At 43.9% G+C, this 22,017-nt stretch overlaps 1 protein-coding gene across 6 annotated transcripts in view; it reads left to right on the top strand.

Annotated features, from left to right (window-relative positions):
• The window catches only part of sox5 (SRY-box transcription factor 5), a 418,360-nt gene that overhangs the window by 276,921 nt on the left and 119,422 nt on the right, over positions 1-22,017 (top strand). For 4 of the 6 annotated variants that reach the window (XM_069909081.1, XM_069909077.1, XM_069909078.1 and 1 more), the window contains one exon: positions 20,083-20,212. In XM_069909081.1, the coding sequence (XP_069765182.1) occupies positions 20,083-20,212 (130 nt within the window). The remainder of the gene's footprint in view (positions 1-20,082; positions 20,213-22,017) is intronic. The other 2 variants (XM_069909079.1, XM_069909080.1) reach the window with 1 other exon arrangement.

The raw sequence follows: 22,017 nt of genomic DNA, 5'->3' as shown, positions 1-22,017 counted from the left end.
AAGGGATTATCATTGATGAGCTTTCCCAATTTGTTATCGAGCAGCAGGTTCTCAGGAATTATCCACGCCTGTTACAATCGGAGGTATTGTCGCAGAAGTGCGACACTTGGAGGTCGCGGAGGGAGAATTTCCCTGCTGAATGGGAACTTTGTCATCAAGAGTTTTGAAGCTTTCAAATTGAAAAGCGGTCTTTGCTTTTATGGGGGGAAGATCTCTGTTAAAGAAAAATCTGTACACGCTATCTTTATTCTGGATATTGCTTTTTTAAAAAAACCCATTGAGAATATAATCTTAATATTGCAGATATTTTTTTTTGTTCATTCCCAATGATCTCCCATTTGAAAATGTATAATATTCAAATATAATGGTCAAATATAATTATTTGAAAATAATCCAAGCTTTTTGCATTTTGCTGGCTTCTTCACCCTAAACCCCTTTACAAGTTCATCTTACACAACCAGAGAAAACTGCGTTTCTCCACACCATGGTGCACGTGCACACGCAGACACATAATTAACACACAAATTCATAAAGGTATAATGAAATAAAAATATGCAAATATTTTGGAATATATTCGGTTACTGTTCATCAACCTCACAGCCGGCGGGAAGAAGCTATTTCCCAGCCTGGCTGTCCTGCTTTTAATGCTTCTGCTCCTCTTTCCTGATGGTCTTGGGTCTGTGTGATGGATGGTAGGGGTCCTCAATGACACTTTGAGCCCTATTCAAGCAACACTCCTGGTGAATGTTGTCACTAGAGGAAAGGGAGATCGTCTCGGGCATTTTGACGATCGTCTGCATTGACTTCTTTTGCAGCTACCGTCCCACGCAATGACACGGCCAGACAGGATCCTCTGAATAGTACTCCTGGAAAGTGTGGTCCAAATGCAGGCCAGTTGCCTTGCCCTCCTCAATGTCCTTTGGAAGTGTCGACGCTACTGCACCTTCCTGACTGATGAGGATTTGCAATCAGACTAATTGCGATAATTTTTTGATGGGTATGCAGATTGTAATTAGGGCTCATTGAAAAGCCCCCATCTCCTCAAAGCCCTTCCATTTCCCACTTTTCCCTCAAACATTACCATCACATTTTCAACATTACAACAAAGTTTCTGCTTCAAGGGCATTTCATTTTGTTATTAAGCCATTTGGATCATCAAGTTTTTTTCCTTTGTAATCTTCTCGGAAGTAAACCTCAAGTGCGAATGCCAGGATCAATATTAATCTGAAATCACTCCAGCATTAGCAAAGAAGTGTTAACTGCAGTCCTTTTTTAAAAAAAATAACTCATTTATGTTTTTTAGAAAGAATTTGCGTGATTTTATTGGTCTGAAGAATGTCCGCTGTCTCGGCATTGGTCATTCACACATGAAGTCGAAATCTCCGTTTCCTTACACAAGTTTAGACAGCCTGCCGGAAGGGCTATTCATTAGCCCGCTGTCTGCGGAAAGCCTGCAGTTGACGTTAGTAAGCGGGCATCCTGGGAAATTTACCAAGGGGACGGGGGTGGTAAAATATCGGAACGGGAATGGCACCCTCATTCCCCTTTTGACCCAGCGTGCATTCGTGGAAAATGGCAACAGTTTCCTGGGACGCAGCGGCTGTGCAAAAAGACATAATTGATAATTCCTGGTTGTGATGTTTCTGCACGGTGCAAGTCTCCTAATGAGAACACTTCAGTGAAGTGTCAACTGTTTGTGTTGCGAAAATCACAATAGAATGTACGTTAATTCTACCAGTGAACAGTTTCTTTAAATTAGCAATGATAGTGTTTAGCTGTGATAGCCTCCAGGTTCTTTGCAATGAATATTCAATTATATATTTTTCCATTAAGTTTTTCAGCATTTTGGTCAAACAGTTATAATTAAGCTGCTGCACTTTTAATATTGAATTTAAATTACAGAATGTAAGACATGCATTGTCGCATGCCTTCCACAATGTCAACATTTAAGAAATTTCTTGCTCCTTCATTGATGTTATGTGGAAAATATTGTAGCCAATATCCACACATCGAGACCACACAGGTATAACCTGCCATTCTTCTCCCTTACATTGATTTATTCAGCTTCTAATTAAATGCAAGTTATTTTCTCCCACATTGGCATGGCACGGTTAGCGTCCTGGTTACAATGCTGTTACAGCGCCAGGGACTGGGACAGGGGTTTGAATCCTGTGCTGTCCTAAAGAGTTTGTACATTCTCCCCATGTCTGTGTGGGCTTTCCCCAGAGCTCCGGTTTCCTCCCACCATTTGAAATGTGCCAGGATTTGTAGGTTAATTGGGTGGCACGAGTGCATGGGCCAAAATGACCTGTTATCATTGCTGTATGCCTAAATTCTTAAATTAATTTTTAAATTTAAGAGATACAGCACGGTAACAGGGCCGTCTGGCCTATGAACCAATACCAGCCAAATATACCCATGCAGGTATATTCTGTTGGTGGGGCTGTCCTTTCAGGGAGAAGTCGAGGTGGTCACGTCTCCAGCACGGAGGATGGTCCCCCGGATCAGAAGGGAAGTGGGGAGAAGAGGAGAGCGATGGTGATGGGAGACTGGTTGGTTAGATAAGTGGATAGGGAATTCTGTGAGGCTCCTGGATAGTACGTTGCTTCCCAAGTGCCAGGGTCAGGGATGTCTCTGATCGAATTCACAGCATTCTGAAGGGGAAGAGTGTGTAGCTGGGTGTCATGGTCCATGTGGGGACCAATGACATAAATAGAATGGGGATCAATAGAGAATATAGGGAGTTAGGAACGAAGTTAAAAGCAGGACATCAAAGATGGCAATCTCAGGATTGCTGCCTGTGCCACACTCCAGAGAGACTTATGACAGATGAATGCATGGCTGAAATGTTGGTGCAAGGGGCAGGGGTTCAGATTTGTGGATCATTGGGATCTCTTCTGGGGAAAATCAGACCTCTACAAAATGGATGGGCTGCATCTGAACTGGAGGGAGACCAATATCCTGGCAGGCAGGTTTGCCAGAGCGGTCAGGGAAGGTTTTAAACTAGTTTGGCAGGGGGGTGGGAATCAGAATGTGAGTGCAGAGATTAGGGTAGAAGGGAACCAGGGTGTTAGGGTCGAGAAAGAGGAAAATAGAAAAAAGTCAAAAATAATGTGCAGCAAAGATGACAAAAAGGACGAGCAGGTGAAAAGACAAAATAACGTGCTATACTATAGAAATGCAACAAAATCGTTAACAGATACTGGTCTAAGGGGACTGTCCTTAAATGCACAGAGCATTAGGAATAAAGTAGGTGGGCTTGTTGTCCAGCTACAGATTGAAAGATAGGACTTTGTGGCCATTACTGAAATGTGGCTTAATAATGGATGTGATTGGGAGGTGAATGACCAAGGGTACACAGTGTGTAGGAAAGATAGGCAGGTAGGTAGAGGGGGTGACAAGGCCCAGATGGTCAGCAGTGATACTAAATCACTAGAAAGAAGGGACATAGGGTCAGAAGTCGTAGAATCCTTGCAGGCTGAGTTAAGAAATGACAAGGGTAAAAGGACCCTATTAGCAGTTATATACAGGCCCCCACATAGCAGCCAGGAAGTGAACTATGGAAATAGAAAAAGCGTGTCAGAAGGAAAATGTCAAAATAATTATGGGGGATTTTAACATGAAAGGGGATTGGGAAAGTCAAAAAGGTACTGGATCTCAGGAGAGAGTTTGTAGAATGCCAAAGGGATGGCTTTTTGGAACAGCTTGTTTATAAGCCCACTGGGGATCGGAGGTTGTGGAGTTGGTGACGTGTAATGAACCTGAGGTGATTAGGGAATGGAACCCTTAGGAAGTCGTGATCATAATTTGAAAAGGAAAAGCTGATATCAGGTGTATCAATATTTCACTGGAACAAAGGAAATTACAGTGGGATGAGAGAGAAACTGGCCCAAGTCGACTACACATGTAAACTTGGCGGAGGGACAGCAGAGAAGAATTGAATGATATTTCTACAATAAATAAAGTGCAGGATAGGGTATATTCCAAGGGAAAAGAAAATTATGAATGGAAAAATGGCACGAATGTGGCTGATGAGAGAGGTTAAGGCTAAAATAAAAGCAAAAGGGAAGGCAGACAATTAGTGGAAAAACAGAACACCGGAAATTTTAAAAAACTTACGGAAAGATGAAGAAAGTCATTAGGAAAGAAAAGATGAATTGTGAAAGGAAGTTGGCAAAATACATACAAAAGGATACTAAGAGTTTTTTTGAAATATATGAAGAGTAAAAGAGAGGCATGGATAGATATAGGGCAAATTGAAAATGATACTGGAGAAATTATAATGGGTAGCAAAGAGATGGCAGAGAACTAAATGAGTATTTTGTGTCAGTCGTCATTGAGGAAGACAATAGCAATATACCTGATAGTCAGAGGTCTCAGGGAATAGAATTAAGTACAGTCAGGATTATTAGAGAGATAATGCTTAGTAAACTGAATGACTAAAGATAGATAAGTCTTGCAGACTGGATGAGGTGCACCCACAGGTCCTGAAGGAGGTGGCTTTGGAGATTGTGGAGGCATTGGAATTGATTTTCCAGCATTCAATGGACTCTGGAATGGTTCCTGAAGATTGGAAGGTTGCAAATGTAGTTCCGCTGTTTAAGAAAGGAGGGAGGCGCAAAAAAGGAAATTATAGGCCTATTAGTCTGACGTCGGTAGTTGGGAAGTTATTGGAGTCAGTCCTCAAGGACGAGGTTATGAAATACCTTGAGGTTCTTGGCATGATAGGCCCAAGTCAGCATGGTTTCAAGAAGGAAAGATCTTGCCTGACTAAATTATTGGAACTTTTTTGAGGTAATCTCAAGAAGGATGGACAAGGGAGAGGCTGTGGATGTTGTGTATTTGGATTTTCAAAAGGCCTTCAATAAGGTGCATCATAATAAAGTGAGAGCCCAGGGAATTACAGGAAAGGTATTAGACTGGGTGGAGCATTGGCTGATGGGCAGAAAGCAAAGGGTGGGAATAAAGGGATCCTGTTGGTTGCCGGTTACTAGTGGTGCTCCCCAGGGGTCGATGTTGGGCTGTTTCTTTTTACAATATAGATTCATGATTTAGATTATGGATTGAATGGTTTTGTGGCCAAATTTGCAGATGACACCAAGGTAGGTGGTGGAAAAGGAAGTGTTGAAGAAACTGAATGGCTGCAGAGAGACTTGGACAGTTTAGGAGAGGGGGGAAAAGAAATGGCAGATGAGATGTACTGTTGTACATTTTGGAAGAGGAAATAAACAGACAGATTATTATTTGGATGGGGAGAAAATTCAAAATTCAGGTACAAAGTGACTTTGGGGTCTCGAGCAGGATACTCTAAAGGTTAACCACCAGGTTGGATCGTAGTAAAGAAAGTGAATGCTATGTGGGCATTCATTTCAAGAGGAATAGTGTATAAGAGTAAAGAGGTGTTGATGAGGCTCTATGGGGCACTGGTGAGACGTCATTTGGAGTAGCTGCGTGCAGTTTCAGGCCCCTTATGTTAGAAGGGATGTACTGATGTTGGAGAGGATTAAGAGAAGATTTATCAGGATGATTCCTAGTACAAGGAGGAACATTAGCTCTTGGACTGTATTCAATGGAGAATAGAAGAATGAGAGGGGATCTCATAGAAACATTTCAATGCTGAAAGGGTAGATATGAATAAGATGTTTCCCTTGGTGGGTGAATCCAGGACAAGAGGGCACAGTCTTAGAAGTAGAAGGTACCCATTTAAAACAGAGATGAGGAAAAATTTCTTTAGCCAGAGGGTTGCGGATTTGGGGAATTTGTTGCTGCATTCAGGTGTGGAGGCCGGACCATTGGGGGAGTTTAAGGAGGAGATTGATAGGATTCTAATTAGACAGGGCATCAATGGATATAGGGAAAAGGCTGAAATTTGGAACTAGATATGAGAAGAGTTTAGCTCGGTGGATTTTTGGAGCACACTGGATGGGCCAAATGGCCTACCTCTGTTCCTTTATCATGTGACCGATTAATCTACTAATGTGGGATGAAATCCACCTGGACACGGGAAGATCATGCAAACTCCTTACAGACCATAAGGATAAACCTTGAAAAATGGCTCAGCTCCAAAACTTTAGGTGTATATCTTTACCACTGATGGACGTTGCAGGACCTGCTGTGTTCTTCCAACATTTTTGTGCATTTGCTACAACTATAGCATTTGTAGAATTTATTTTTTGTTTCAATCCAAAATACTATGTCGGGTGGAATCTTCAGCAAGTTGGTAAATTGGATTTAAGATTGGCATGGCCATAGATCACAGAAGGGAGTGGAGGAGGGGTGATATTCTAGCTCAGTGGTTTTCAACCTTTCTCTTTCCACTCACATACCAGTTTAAATATTCCCTATGCTGTAGGTGCTCTGTGATGAGTAAGGGATTGCTTAAGGTGGTATGTGGGTGGAAAAGTTTTAAAACCACATTGTACCTCATTGATTTGTTATGTGCACGGATTCATAACTCCAAAGGAATTGGGCCAATGACCATTTCTCTCCAGCAAAGTATTTCAGGAACAATTAGGTCTAGAGCAGTGATTATCAACCTTTCCTTCCCACTCACAGACCACCTTAAACAATCCCTTCTCAATTGCTACTCAAATCATAGAACAAGTTACTGCAAATACTTCTTTATCCATCCTTTTATATTTATTATCTCTCTACCTTGCCATACTGAAGTAATTTAATTTAACCCAGTGGTTCTCAAACTTTTCCTTTCCACTCACGTCCCACTTTAAGTATTCCCTAGCCCATCGGTGCTCTGTGATTAGTAAGGGATTGCTTAAGGTGGGATGTGGGTGGAAAGAAAAAGTTTGAAAACCACTGTTTTAATCGTATATCATTGACTCGTTATGTGCACGGTTTCAGAACTCCGAAGGAAATGGGCCAATGACAACTTTTCTCCAGCAAAATATTTCAGTGGCAATTGGGTCTGGAGCAGTGGTTCTCAACCTTCCCTTCCCACTCAGCAATCCCTGACTAATCACAGAGCCCCAATGGCCTAGGGATTACTTAAAGGGGGATGCGGGTGGAAAGGTAAAGGTTGAGAACCACTGATTTATACCATTGCAGTTTTGTGTGGCTGCAGTAAGAACAAATTTTGGTGCATCTGCACATTGTGACAAATGAGCTGAACTGGATAAGGATGACTCTTTCTCAGAAGGACCATTAGCAAAATAGTTGGCTTGTACAAAATCCTGCATTCAGGGTTGTTCTTTCTGTAACTAAAAAACTAAATAAGAGAATACTCAATGTGAGTTTATTAACATGAGTGCAGCGTACAAATGAACCAAAATTCTTACTTGCTGCAGTCACACAGGTAGTTAGAATACACAACTGCAACACGGGCAGCACGGTTAGTGCACCACTGGTTTCAGCACCAGTGATCAGGACCTTAAACTCCCTGTAAGAAGTTTGCACGTTCTCCCCAGGCACCAGTTTCCTTCCACCGTTCAAAACGTACCGGGGGTGTAATTGGGTGACACGGGCTCGTGGGCTGGAAGGGCCTGTTACGGTGCTGGATGTCTGAATTTAAAAATAAAAAAAACCAGCAAAAATTTAAAATTTCAGCAGATTAAGAGATGATGAATATCAAAGGATACAAACTCACGAAAGGAATAGATCAAGTGAACGCACAGAGTCTTTTGCCAGTCATAGAAGATGTAGATTTATGGAAGGGGGGGTGAACAGATTTAACAGGAACTTGAGGGGTAACTTTTTTACATGGTGAGTGTAGGGAGGAGGAGGTGGATGAGGCAGGTACTATTGCAATGTTTTAAGTAAAATAAATTGGATGTGAATGCGAGGGGTTTAGAGGGTTAGGGGCCAAACCCAGGCAGTTGGGACCAATGTGGGTGTGACATTTTGATTGGATGGGCTGAAGGGCCCGTTTCGCATTGTATGATTCTATGGCTATGATAGATAAATGCTGGCTGTTCCTGAATGATGTTCTGACTGAGTTTTCTACAATCCAACCTGCCCATCAGTCTGTCTACTGATGTGCCGAGAGGTCTCGTGTCACCCAAGTGAAATCCCTTGACTTCCTTGAAACCCACACCAATTTTTCTCAACACCAGCATGACCATTTTGAAGGCTTTACCGGCACGTGTAATTTCCTAAGAAGATTAATCCATCTCAGATTAACAGGACGCTAGCTTCGTGTTTTAAAATATAATCAACTTTGGGAAATGACATTTGGCATTGACTGATAAAAGGTTCAAAGAGGGATCAGTTCTGTTGAGTTGAAGCGCAGAGGCCAAGTGACCAGACAACAGCTGAAAGTTGTGAGGGGACTGGGGAAGGAAGAACAAAAAGCTCATTCTAATCAGTTTTAACCGCCAGAACATACATTGCCAAGAATGGACTGTGTCGTTGAAGGAAGTACACAAGCAACATTGAATTTAAAAAAAAACGTTTTCAACACTGGGCTTAAAAAAGTCCAAATGCTACTTGACGTACACTTTGCTTACAGTTTAATACTTTATCTAACTGTGGAATTGGGGTGGGGGGGGGGGGGGGGAACAGATGTGTTCATGCTACATACTAATTACTGATGGCTGTATGTTGCCTGTCAGAAGCTGCTCTCTGTTGCAGTCAGAGAAACATTTTATAAAAACTACAGGAATCAACATTCCTCTATTGTCATGTACGTCGCACTCAAAATTTGTTTGCTTTTGCTTGGTGGAGAGGCACATAAAAAAAAATGCCCCTAGCCCGGCTGCCCCCCCCCACCAATAAAAGAGCAGGGCCAGCGCCAGAACAAGTCTTAGCAATGGGCATTAGGGAACCATGGGGAGCACAATCTGGCTTTTGGGGCGGGGTGGTGCCTACCATGAACCTCCTCCATACAACCCCGCTGCCTCTCCTTCCCCCTCCTCTGACAAACATGATACTAGACGCTAGTGATGCTAGGCTGTGGATGGGGGGAGTAGTCAGCAATGGCTGCGTGAGTTGGCGGGGGGTCACAATACCTCATTTTGGGTGGGGGAATGGCCTTGGTGCTGACCCAGTGAAAGTGAAGCAGGGTCCCTTCGGAGACACCGAGCATCCCTTGGATCTGCCTCCGGCGCTCCGGCAACCTTGGCAGTTGCGTGGCCTGGTGTCTGCTCCACTGGTGAACCCAAGCTCCCTGAGGGTCTTCGGGAGCCATTTTTGCACTCACCACCCTCGAGTATCCCGGTCCCAATCCCCAACTCCCATGAGCTGGTGTCCACCAGCAGCCTGGTATGTTTTCTTTGGCCATCGAGCACCTCGGTGGTCCACTGCCATGGACTCCTCTCCTGTAGGAGCCTCTCCCAGTCTTCTCCTTGCTTCAGGGGAGGCGAATTGTTCTGCTGCTCTGGTGCCCTGTAGCGGTCCGCTATTCCCCTGGAGCCCAGAATCCTCGTGGTCTGCTGCCAATCATGGGCACCACCGTCTTGGGCACGGAATTTTGGGCAAACCACGAGATGCTGGAAGAACCCAGTGTCCATGGGTGGATATGGTCAGTCACCCTCTGTGGAGACCTACTGATCTCCTCCTGCATCTCGTGGTTTGCTCTGTTGCATTTACACGCCAGAGCCGCCACATTAGTCCAAAATAATTCACTGCCTGACTTTACAAAAAATTGCATTTTGCTTATTGCCTTCCACGATTGGACAGGTGTTTAAAGGCCAAATTGTCGGAGCTCTGGGAGCAGGCAACCTGAGGAGCGATGGTGACTGAAAACAGTGCTATGCGTGATCCTCGAACCGGTTACAATTCAACTTCAGAGTAAAGGAAAGGAATTCTCGTATTGCTGGAGCAGACAGCTGTTGTTTCTGGGATTAGAAGGGATTTGTGTGAAGCACAGATGGATCCAATACTATTGTTCAGTATGCTCCAGGACAGGGTTGAAATTTAAAGGATGATCAATGCAAGTTGATTGAACAATCCTCTTGTTTAGTAAACTCTGAGGATTGATATTATCCATTGAAAATGGATCCCAAGCTTTTGACAGCATGTAATAGGTATTGTGGGAACACAGCTGCTCCAGTGTTTCTCAACCAACCCATTAAAAGCTTAGATCAAGCTATTATTAAATAATCTTTCTCCCACCCCTGCCATTGTTCGGCTGTGGGTTGTTTAGAAGCTCCTTGGAGACACAGACTGGTAGAATTTCTAGAGTGACGAAAAACAAACTACTGGAGAAGCTCAGCGGGTCAGGCAACATCTGGAAAGTCAGTGTCTCGGGTCCAGACACTTCACCTGGGCTGAGCACGTTTAAACTCTCCCTTGCCCGAGTTCATGTTTGAAGGTACAAGGGGAGACTAAATGGGATGGACAAACTGTTAAGCATGATACTTCAGCATTGCAACATAGAGAAACACACCAAAAAGAACCCCTGCAGAGGCCGGAATCTGGAGCAGAGGGGACTCAGCGGGTCAGAGAGCATTCACGGATGGAAATGGTCGGTCCATGTTTCAGGTTGGGTCCCTTTATCAACAGATGTTCTCTAACCATCCCGTCCTTCCTCGAGGGTTTTCCCTCTACCTTCCTCTCCACCTCCCATACCATTTGTCCTGTTCTCTATCACCTCTATGCCTCTTCCCCGCTTAATTCCCTCTCTATATAAGTTGTATCACCAGTTCTATCTTATAAAGGAATTCAGACTCAGAATGTCGACTGTTTCTACCCATGGATGCTGCCTAACCTACTGAGTTCCTCCTGTGTCCACTCGAAACACAACTAACTCGCCTACTTGCAGTGGAACAATAATGATAAAGGGAAGCCAGCTCCCTTTATCCTGATGCAGTTCCACTGGCTCGAGTCAGTCTTTTGCAGGAAGCATTTGAAACAAAACTGCACGGGGAAATGACTAATGACTCAATTAAAAAACCCACATTGAAACTGATCTGCACTAAGGTGCCACCGAGTTTGCGATGGTCGTGGAGGTGGTAATTCAGGTCGTAGCTGACCATCAGACATTCATGCACAAGATTCAAGCCGACTGAGATTTGCACCCGCCCCTCGCTTTGCTCTGATGTAGATGTTTGCAATCTGCTGCTCAATGACTGCTACCAATATTTCCAACCTGCAGGTGTTAGTACAGAAAATGGAAATCAACATTCACTTGCTTTTGTCTCAACTATGTTTTTTACATATCAATAACGTTATTTTTCCCTTCCGGAGTGGCTGTTCACACAGAATGGCCTGTGTAGGGATATCGCTGCGCGTTTAGACTAAATGCCATCTTGCGGCGCTTACGTAGGCTGGACGTGGGTCCACGTCGCCCTTTACATTGCATTCATTAGCCCATTGTTGCAGTCCACAATAACGTCTACAGGGTGTTGCAGGTAAAATTTCGGAACGGGAATGAGTCACTCATTTTCGTTCCGACCTTTTTACATAGACTGCGTTCCGAGAATTTGGGAATAATTTCCCAGAATGCAGCAGCTGCATAAACAACATAAATGACTAAAGGCTATTTAAATTTGGATGCTAACAGAGACATGATAGAGTCTTGCGATGTGTTTTCAATTCCCTCTGCAACGTTGGGTTAAAAAGCAGGTTCAGGCAATAATCAGGTTAAAGTAACAGCTCCTTGAACCCCTCTACAGATCTCAACCACTTAAGAAAAGGGCAAAGTTCTGCAATAATAAGCATTTACGCCAATTCAGGACCAACCAACCCTGCTTTCTTTGCTAATTTTTACACACTGAATGTCTTTTATTTCCTTCCCCCCTCCCCCCATATTAAACCAAAGGGAACTTTTAAATATTATTGTGATGTCTGTGCAGGCTTGCATATGCTCTTGGCCAGTTTCCTACCTTCTTGAGCTCATCTTTCCTTGCCCACACCAGTCACCATTCACCTATTACCATTGGCGGGGCAGCATCAGTTTTGAGCCTGGTTTTCTCCACTGCTCTGAAGTTCTCATCCACCTGTTTAACTCTTCCACGCTAAGAAGCATCCCTGTTCTTCAGCAACATCATTCTGCCCTGCAACCCCCTCAGCATGGCTACCGGTTCACCTCTTGCACGGTTTTCTTTGTCGGCTTTCTGCCCGCAGGTGGACAAAAGGGCAACCCTCCCCCTCCTCACAAAACCTCTGCATCTATCTCTGTGAGTAGGTCTCACAGACACTCACCATGCACACACAAACACACACATGCACACACTCACTCACTTGCACAGTCGCTGACAGACATACACACACTCTTTCATTGATATGCATGCACACATGATGTTGCTGAAGTACAGGGATGCTTCTTAGCGTGGAAGAGTTAAACAGGTGGATGAGAACTTCAGAGCAGTGGAGAAAACCAGGCTCAAAACTGATGCTGCCCCGCCAATGGTGCGCACACACACCCACTGACATAGACACTCACTCACAGTCTCTCTTTCGCTGGCACACGCACTCACATAGCCACCAATACCCACACAAAGCCACTGGCACACATTCATGTGCTGATCTTTCACTGGCACTTGCGAGCTCAGATCCTCACTCCCATTCCCCACACTCAATGTCATGTGCACAGACACCTGTATACTCATTTACATTCGTGCTCTCTCACACCCCCACTCCTTCACATGCTCGCTCATTTACACTCACATGCTAACTCGCCCTATCGTGCACACAAATTCTTATTCACTCTTGCACTCTCATTCTCTCACCTGATCTCTCGCACTCTCAATCGTTCTCCCAATCTCACACATTCTCACCTGCTCAGCCTTTCGCACACTGCTACTCAGTTCGGCAACCCAGTCTCATGCACTCCTTACTCAATCAGACTCTCCCGCTCCCACTCTCTCACAATTACCCCTGGGTGAGATCAGTCCTTCTGGTAGGTCGCTCGAACCAAACTTTTGGCTCGCTCTGTGGCTCAGTCACAAACTTGCACCTGGTGTGCTCTCTGGAATGCCTTATTTGTCACAGAAATAAATTGCATCCCAATCAAAGTAAGACAATAAACAAGTGGTCAAGAGGTCTTTGAATATCTTGACTCTAGAAAATAAGCATTCCAGTACTTTGCACAATAACCAACTACTTTATTCCCTGGTTTTTGTTTTGCTGATGTGTGATTAAGCGGGAATATGTTTTTTTGGAAACTTAGCGTTACACCACGGTAACAGGCCCTTTCAGTCCACGAGCTCAATGCTGCCTTAACAACCCCATGTGAGCAATTAATTTACCAAACCTATACATCTCTGGGTCACGGGAGGAAGCTGGAAACCCACGCGAACAAAGTACAAAATCGTTACCATCAGCAGCTAATTATTATCCGGGTCGCTGGTGTGGTAATAGTATCTTCTGCACTAACTATGCCACGCAAAAAAGAAATGCATTACCTACCCTTGAGATGAACCTACTGAGTTGCTCACCAATGCCAACATGTTAATGGAGTTCATCTTGTTTTTCTGCCCAACATAAAACAATTGATGTTTCCATCATTTTATTGACGACACCAATGCACCTCGGAGGCAGCCGTGCCTTGCCCAATGAGCCTTCCCTGTCGTCTGTCGATCATGCCCCACTAACGATCCCACCAGCCCATTCGGCAGCCAAGAGCTTGTGCAAAGTTCAGCACCAAATGCTACCCCCTTAACTCTTGGGTGGTATCATCTGACAACTTGTGTAGTTGAAAAGAGAATTTTCGCGGGATAGGTTTGTTAGCAACTGCTTCTGTGAGATGCTCTACTCCCTGTTGTGTGTACAGTCAGGTTCAAGTACTGACTTGTACTACATTGTAATCTCGGTATTGACAGGTTATGTTTTTTTCCCTTTATGAGCCCTTAAGGCAGCCGAGCATTTGCAAGGGCTGGGAACATTGAATTCATCTGAGAACTTTCTAGTCATTTTCAATAACATCACTTTTTTTCTTTTTTTTTTCTTGGCACTGTAGATCCTGGTAGGACCATCTGTCACTGTTTTCAATGCGTTGTTCTGAATCTTCATGCTTGGCAAAGTCACTTTTATCTCCAGAACCTTTAGAAGTTCTAGGGCTTCCTGCCGATTTTGCCTGTGTAAAATATTCTGCACAGCTGTTTGTTTTATTTTACTTGAGACTATTGGTAATCCAAATATAGCCAGTGTGCTTCTGCAGAAAAGACAACACAGTCGGGCTTTGTTGAGAACTAACGGAAAAATGAAAAGTAGAAAGACTATTTCTATTGTGAGGCCCTGGATCTGATCATTTAATCTGACTTCACTGGAGTATTATAGAGTGACCTCCACTTGTATGTGACAGAAGAGAAAAACCTTGAAGCATTGAAGCAGGCAGCTTGATGCATCTGATCCTAACCAATTTTTACACTCCCCACAAGCCTCCTCCTAATTCACCAATAGCCGGAAGAGCGCAACCTCTTGCTTCTTTCTCCCCTGTGCATGTATCCATTTTCTCTTTAAATTGCATTCAGTACAATTAGCTTCCTATGACTCTGTGTCTGAGACCACTCTCTAGATAAAGAATTTGTAGCCAACTTTCCTATTGGATTTTTAACAACTTCCCCAGTATTCTATTTTCATTGTTCCTGGTTTGGGGTCTTCTACAAACTTCAAAATTCAGTTTATTATCATGGTAATAAAACAGTATCATATTGCATGAAATTTTTTTTGTCTGCTGCAAGGCAGGCAGATTCTCAGCCGGCAGGAATTGCCTAGGAGTCTTCGTGGCTGCTGTCGATTGATAGGCGCCGCCACCTTAGGCGCAGACCCCGCAGTCGCGGGATCTCAACTAAAGCCACCGTCGGCTCCCTCAACAGGCTGTTCCGCGTGGTGCCACATGGCGCCAACGGCTCGACCTCCCCACCCCCACCGGGGAGCGCCGCATCTCAGCTCCCTCGCTCCCCGCGGGTCCGCAACGGCAGCAGCGCTGCTGCTCCAGATTTTGGTAAATGATGACAATGTGGAGAAGGCAAAATTGTTCTCGTTTGGCTTTGAACGAACATGTTGAGGTCATGCATCATCTAACAAGCAAGTGAGACTCCACCTACACATGCTCAGTAATATTACATCAACCTAAGGATAATTGGTTTCCACTCTCCCACACTAATGTGTCATTTACATTCTAAACATTCCTTTTTCTATAAATATTTATTTAAAGAAATGGAAGATAGATGAGGGTGCACTAAATAACATGGGATATTGTCTGTGAATAGAAGGTTTATTCTCAGTGATGACGCTGAAGGCAGATTTTTGAGCATATAAGATGCTCATTTAACTGCAGTTTTATTATTATTGCAAAGTGGTGTTGTGTGAGGAATAAACGGGTTTCAATCAGGGAAGGCAAAACAACACAGGCAAATTATCAGTTTTATTGAGTGAAGATTTACTTAAGAAGAAAGAAAACAAACTTTGAAAGTACGGGCAGTCTTCTAGGAACCTTTGGTAGATGACAATCATAAAGGAAGAATTATTTTTAAAATTTAAATTTACAGCATGGTTACAGGTCATTTTGGCCCATGGGCCCGGACCGCCCAATCGATCTACAACCCATGGTACGTTTTGAAGGGTGGGCGGAAACTGGAGGCCCCCGGGGGGAAACTCTCGCAGACACTGGGAGAATGTACAAACTCCTTAAAGGAAGCATGGGATTCGAACCCTGGTCTGATCGCTGGCATGGTTTTCAAATTGCTTCTCTGAACTCACATTCTACCTTAAGTAATCCCTATGCCATAAGTGCTCTGTGATTAGCAAGGGATTGCTTAAGGTGGGATGTGGGTAGAAAGAAAAAGTTTGAAAACCACTAGTATAATTGTACCTCATTACGTGCACGGTTTCATAACTCCAAAGGAAATGGGCCAGTGACAATTTTTTCTCAAGCGAAATATTTCATTACCAATTGGGTCTAGAGCAGTGATTCTCAACCTTCCCTTCCCACTCACATACCACCTTAACCAACCCCTCACTAATCACAGAGCACTGATGGCATAGGGATTACTTAAAAGTGGTATGTGAGTTTAGGGGGGCAGTTTGAAAACCACTGCGGTATGCTAACCGTGCCACCCAATGTGAGTGTTTTCTATGTGGGTTATCCAATATATTTGCCATAATTTTAGCAGGAAACACCTGAAAATTGATTTTTAAAATAGGAGCCTCCATCACAGTATATACTGTATCTGGAATGCCACGGAGGGTGGCACAGTATCTGTGTATAAATTACCAGGGAAGAAGTTTGGACAGTTAAACCACAAACATATTAACAAAGGATCGAGATGAGAGGCAGACTTGTCATTTCTACATAGAGTGAGTTCAGAATAACTGGTGTTGGTGGACTGAATATCCATTCCTGCTTGCTTTGGAAGTCCAACGTAAAATGAATTCATGTGTTCCCAAGGATATCAATGAGTTGAAGAGGGTGGGAGGTGCAGGGCTTGAGTTATAGGGAGAGGCCAGATAGACTGGGTCTTATTCCCCAGGAAGCTGAGGGGTGACCTAAATTGAGGTTTATAGAACCATGAGAGGCATGGATAAAGTGAATGAACATTGAACACTACGGCACAACCCAGGCCCTTCAGCCCACAATACGATGCCGATCTATGTCCACAACAATCTAATCCATCAGGGAGGAGATAGACCATGTCAGCACATTATTAGTCTCTCTCCTCAGGTTCTGCTTGACCTGCTGAATAGTTCTAAACCATTTTTTTTGTGACTTTCAGAATTTACAGTAATTTGTCTTAGTTCAGAAATAGTTTCTTTCCACCTGTGGGCATGAACTGAACTTCATATTGAGAGTATAAAATGGAAGATGTTCTCATCCATAAAAGTGGCTGGCTTAATTGATGAGAAAATTAATCAAACCCCACTCCCACATTCATTAAAAAGACGTGTTATTATTATTATTTCTGAGTTGCCATGAACTTAATACTTACAAAAATCTATGACTGAACAAATGCCTAGACGCAATATTTTTTTTCATCTGTTTGGCTGTCTATTTCTTGTTGGATGCCATACCACTTTTCAGTATTTTTCTGTGATAATTGAGCTGTAACTGATCATTTACAAAGTGACTTTATATGTCACGTTGGCAGGGCTCCTCAATATCCTGCTCTTATGACAGGTATTCTGTAGTTTTGATTGACACTGCAACATGGTACCACTTGTCTCTGAATCAGGAGGTCAAGGGTTCATACCTCACTTTGTAGACTGGAGTATAAACTCGGCTGGTATTAAATGGTGCTGCTGTCTCAGAGACACAGGGATAGACGTTCTATTGCAGAGCGCAACCCTTGTACCCTCTCAAAGGACCCAACTGATAACTGAGATCTGTCACTGCAGCATTTGTCCAATCCCTGATGCCTGATTGGATAACCAATGTCTGAGCAGAGAGTGCTCGAGCCACACCGTGCTGGTGAGCAATGCACTGTGCTTGTCTTGAGCACAGGCTTGACTGGGGGAGATCACTTCGTTGAGAGGCCTTCAATCTGCCCGCTTCAACAGCAAGGTCCTCCCAGTGGCCAACCGTTTTAATTCCACACACTGGCATGTCCATCCGTGGCCTTGTGTACGGCCAAACTGAGCTCATCCGTAAATTGGAGGAACACCACCTTATATTCCGTCTTGGACATCTCCAACCAGATGGCATAAATACCTACCCTCCAGTTTCTGTTAATCCCCACCCCCCACCCTCCAGTCTCTCTCGTTCCTTTCCTCCAGTTTCGTACTCCCCTTCCCTTCTTTCCACCTCAGCCCTCTTCCCTCTTCCACTGTCACTTCTCAGCTTTTTACTGCATCCACTTATTACCTCTTACCTGTGCTCCTCCCCCCTCCTTCCTCCTTCCCCCACTCACATTTTTTCTTGTGCCTGACGAATACCTCAGGCTCAAAACATTTATGGTTTTTTTTATGCAGCTGCTGTGTTCCAGGAAATATCCCAATTTTCTGGGAGCGCGCGCTGTGTAAAGAGCTCAGAAGTGGGATGAGGGTGCCATTCCCATCCCGACATTTTACCTCCTCGACCCCTTGTCAATTTCCCGGATCACCTGTGGGCTAAAGTGAACCGCAGGCGTTCTGTGAACAATGGGCTAATGAATAGGACTTCACCGCAGTGGTGTTGGCCATTCCCGCCTCTTTACTTACTGCACCACCGGTACACGGTCTAAACTTGCGTAAAGAAACGGAGATTTGGTGTTTTGGTAATTCCTGTGTGAATGGCCAATGCCGAGATATCAGAGAGTCTTCAGATTGGTAAAATCGTGCAAAGTCTACCTAAAAAAAAAAGAGAGATTACTCTTTACTTCCTCTGACCTGCTGAGTTTCTCCGGCACATTTGCGCACTGCCCTCAACCTCAGCTTGTGCAGATTTTCTTGTTTAACTCTTGACTAAAGGGCTCAGTGTTGGTTACAGGGCCAGGTCCCACTAAGATATTGACGAGGAGACCACATTCCCCAGATTAGGTCTGCCATAAGTATTCCTTGGTGTTGAATGGCAGCCCCTCCCCAACCTTGTTACTTCCCACCCTTGGCTGATGTGACCCGGTCCATTCAAACGACCAGAGGTACACATCAACTGATGAAGACATTCCACGAGACTCAGCTTTAATGCATGGTTGCACATGAATTCCAAGTCCAGCCCACCATTTCCTGGATGGGATAAAGTAGTGCTCTCCTCTCGAGTGAATGCAAGGGACACCAATGGATCATTCAATGAAAAGTGGGGAAGCATCCCTCAGTACTCGGTCAATGTAGTCCATTAATACCAATAAAATAAAAGAATTGTATAATTGTGGGATCTTATTGCTTGTGTTTCTATTTTTGTATAATTATTCCTGACTAAACTACATTTTGGTAGGTCAAAATTGAAGGCAGGATGTTAATGGGAGGGCTCTGAACAGTGTGGAAGAACTCAGAGATATTGGGGTCCTCAAAGCTGCTGAACAGGTTGATGGTGTTGTTAAGAAGGCCTATGGCATGTTGAGCTGTGAGGTCATATGTCAGCAATGCAAGACATAGTTAGTCCCCACTTGCTATATGGTGTTCAGTTCTGGTCACCTCCCGATGGATGCAGAATGCTTTAGAGAGGGGGCAGAGGAGATTTACGAGGACAGTGCCTGGATTGGAGACCGCGCCTCATGAGGATAGGATGAGTGAATTTTGGTCTTCTTGGAGTGACAGAGGATAAGGGGTGATCTGATAGAGGTTCAAATTTGTTTCAGAGTACATACATGACATCACATACAACCCTGAGATTCTTTTTGTTTCTCTCTGCAGGCCAGGCAGAATATACTAAAAGAAGAAAGAAATGTAAACAAACTGACTGTGCAAATACAGAAAATAAATATTCAGTAATAAATAATGAGCAAAGTAAACATCCTTAAATGAGTCCCTGAATGAATCTGTTGTTTAGGAGTCAGATGGTTGAGGGGTAGCTACTGTTTCTGAACCTGGAGGTACAGGTCCTCGGCATCCGTACCTCCTTCCAGATGACAGGAGTGAGAACAGAGGATGCTCTGTACAAAATGATGAGAGACATTGACAATGTGCATGGCCAGAGACTTTTTCTCCATGGCTGAAATTAGGCATAGTTTTAAGGAGCTTGGGATCAAATACAGGGTGGATGCAAGTTTTCCACACAGAATGCATGGAATGTACTGCTGGCAATGGAGGCAGCTAGCATCTTCTAAGGGACAATTAGACAGGTACATGGAACTGAGTAAAAATGGAATGTTATGCAGTGGGGAAATTCTCGGCAGTTGTCGGAGTAGGTCAGCGCAACACTGTGGGCTGAAGGGTCTGCACTGTGCTGTAGATTTCTATGTTCTGTGTTCTAGCTAGTGGGCTGTAAAGCGTTTTGTGAAGTCTGGAGGCATAAAATGCACACTCTCAAGATTTTGTTGCCTTGATGTCTTATGATGTTGCTCTTTCAGTGTGCGAAGTCCTGTACAAACAAGCTAGGTAGGTTTTACTCCCCAGAAGAACAGGTTCATGCAACTGCCCAGCAGAGTCTTTAATAATCATAGATGAACTCATAACCTCAGGATTATTACTGTTGGTGATGCTATTAACCGCCAGTCTAGTTTATCATGTGGGGAAATGCCTTGTGGATTTGAGTGTGGCAAACAGTGGTCATTAATTAAATTTGTTCTCTATCTATTCCAACTGCTATCTTGCTGATTTATTTTTAATCTTCAGCAGGTTCAAGGGCAGTTGCCTCCATTGATGATCCCAGTGTTTCCACCGGACCAAAGGACGCTGGCGGCTGCGGCAGCGCAGCAAGGGTTCCTCCTGCCTCCTGGATTCTCCTACAAGCCTGGAGGATGCAGTAAGTGTTTGGGAGGCCCAAACGTTGTGGTTGTAATAGGGTAGTTGGGTAACAGCAATCCCAGCAAAACGGCCTTCGAGTCCATCGGGGTTTGCAGGTCTCTGGATGACAAAGTCATCTGCTCCAGCTGCTATGTTCATGTGAAACTAGTGGAGAGGGCAAAATTCTTTATCCCTTAGTCGCGTACTTAAAAGACCATTCTAATTTATTTCAATTGTTTGATTTAATTTAGCTATTCAGCAAGATTTCACATCTTTCCTACCCATGAGCCCACACCTCCCAAATTCACCCACGTGACCAAAACCTGTACATCTTTGGAACTGGGAGTGTGGGGTGGAGGGGGAGAAAACTCCCAGAGGAAAGTTATACAGTCATGGGAATGAAGAACAAACCTCTTACAGACAGCACCAGATTCAAACTCAGGCCGTCGGCATTGTAATAGGAAAGCTAACCTTTCTGCCCTGTTCCAATGCAGAAGCTAAGATTATTCAGTAATATGTTTTGTTAATGTTCTTTTTTATGTAATTTTGTAATATATGTAGTGTAAAGATCAATTAGAATAGTTCATCAGTACTCTGTACTTTTGCACGTTCTCTTTGACCCTCAGCTTTCGCAAGTCTAATGAATACATTGATAAATTAAGTGCAAAAGACATGGCAAAATAGAAGAGGAATGTAACATTAATTAGGTCGTTTCCTTTTTATATCTCTTTATTTCACCTTTTTAAATCACAGTCAGCACCAAGGTTGGGCGGGGGGGGTGACATTCGATGGTTTGGCCCCTCCTTGCGAGGTCCTGTGCCCACATACACACCCGCTGCAAGCCCCCACCCCCCACCAACCCCTTTGTGAGGTGCCTTGGCTCCCCATACCCTCGTGGCCATCGCTCGCCATCAGACCTGCTCCCCCGCCCTTGTCACTAGCGCGAGTCAGGCGTCACTGGCATCCATCTTGATACAGTCCACGCAATAAAAGCAGTGCTTTCAGCTGTTATGGCAGAGGAGGATTATGAACTCACCCCCACCCCCTCCCCACTGAGCGAGTTCATGACTGTTGGACTGTACCCCACCTGATTACCTTAATGCCCTCCTCTAACATTGATTCTGGCACCGACCCTGTAAAAATAAAGCCAATTTCTGGGCCCGTCCCATGATTAAGTCCTGATTCAATTACTGAATTCTTTCTGTCCCCATAACATATCTTTGGCGTCCTTCCTGAAGTGAGGAGCTCACAACAGAATACAATCTTTCACTGTGGCTTGATAAATGATTTATGAAGATGTAGCGTTACCTTGATTCTGAACATCCCTATTCTTTAAAGCCTTCAATTTACATCAGTGGTTCTCAACCTTTTTCTTTCCACTCACATATGCCGTAAGTTCTCTGTGATTAGTAAAGGATTACTTAACGTGGTATGTGAGTGGAAAAAAAAAGTTTGAAACCCACTGTTTTAATCGTACCTCACTGACTCGTTATGTGCACAGCTTCAGAACTCCAAAGGAAATGGTCCAAAGACCATGTTTCTCCTGCAAAATATTTCAGTCACAATTGTGGTCTAGAGCAGAAATTCTTAACCTTCCCTTTCCATCCACATCCCACCTTACTAATCACAGAGCACCGATGGCATAGGGATTACTTAAAGTGGGATGTGAGTGGAAAGAAAAAGGTTGAGAACCACTGCTCTATGTGCTTTCGTAAAGCATCCAGACGTAATCTCTTTTAATGATCTACAGATCTGAGCCATTTAAATCTGTACTCCGTTCTTTTTGAAGACAGTAAAGGCATCTATTTTATCATAATTGCAAAA

The sequence above is a fragment of the Narcine bancroftii genome, chromosome 13 (assembly GCF_036971445.1).
Source record: "Narcine bancroftii isolate sNarBan1 chromosome 13, sNarBan1.hap1, whole genome shotgun sequence".
NCBI lineage: Eukaryota > Metazoa > Chordata > Chondrichthyes > Torpediniformes > Narcinidae > Narcine > Narcine bancroftii.
This window is presented reverse-complemented; position numbering and strand designations above follow the sequence as displayed.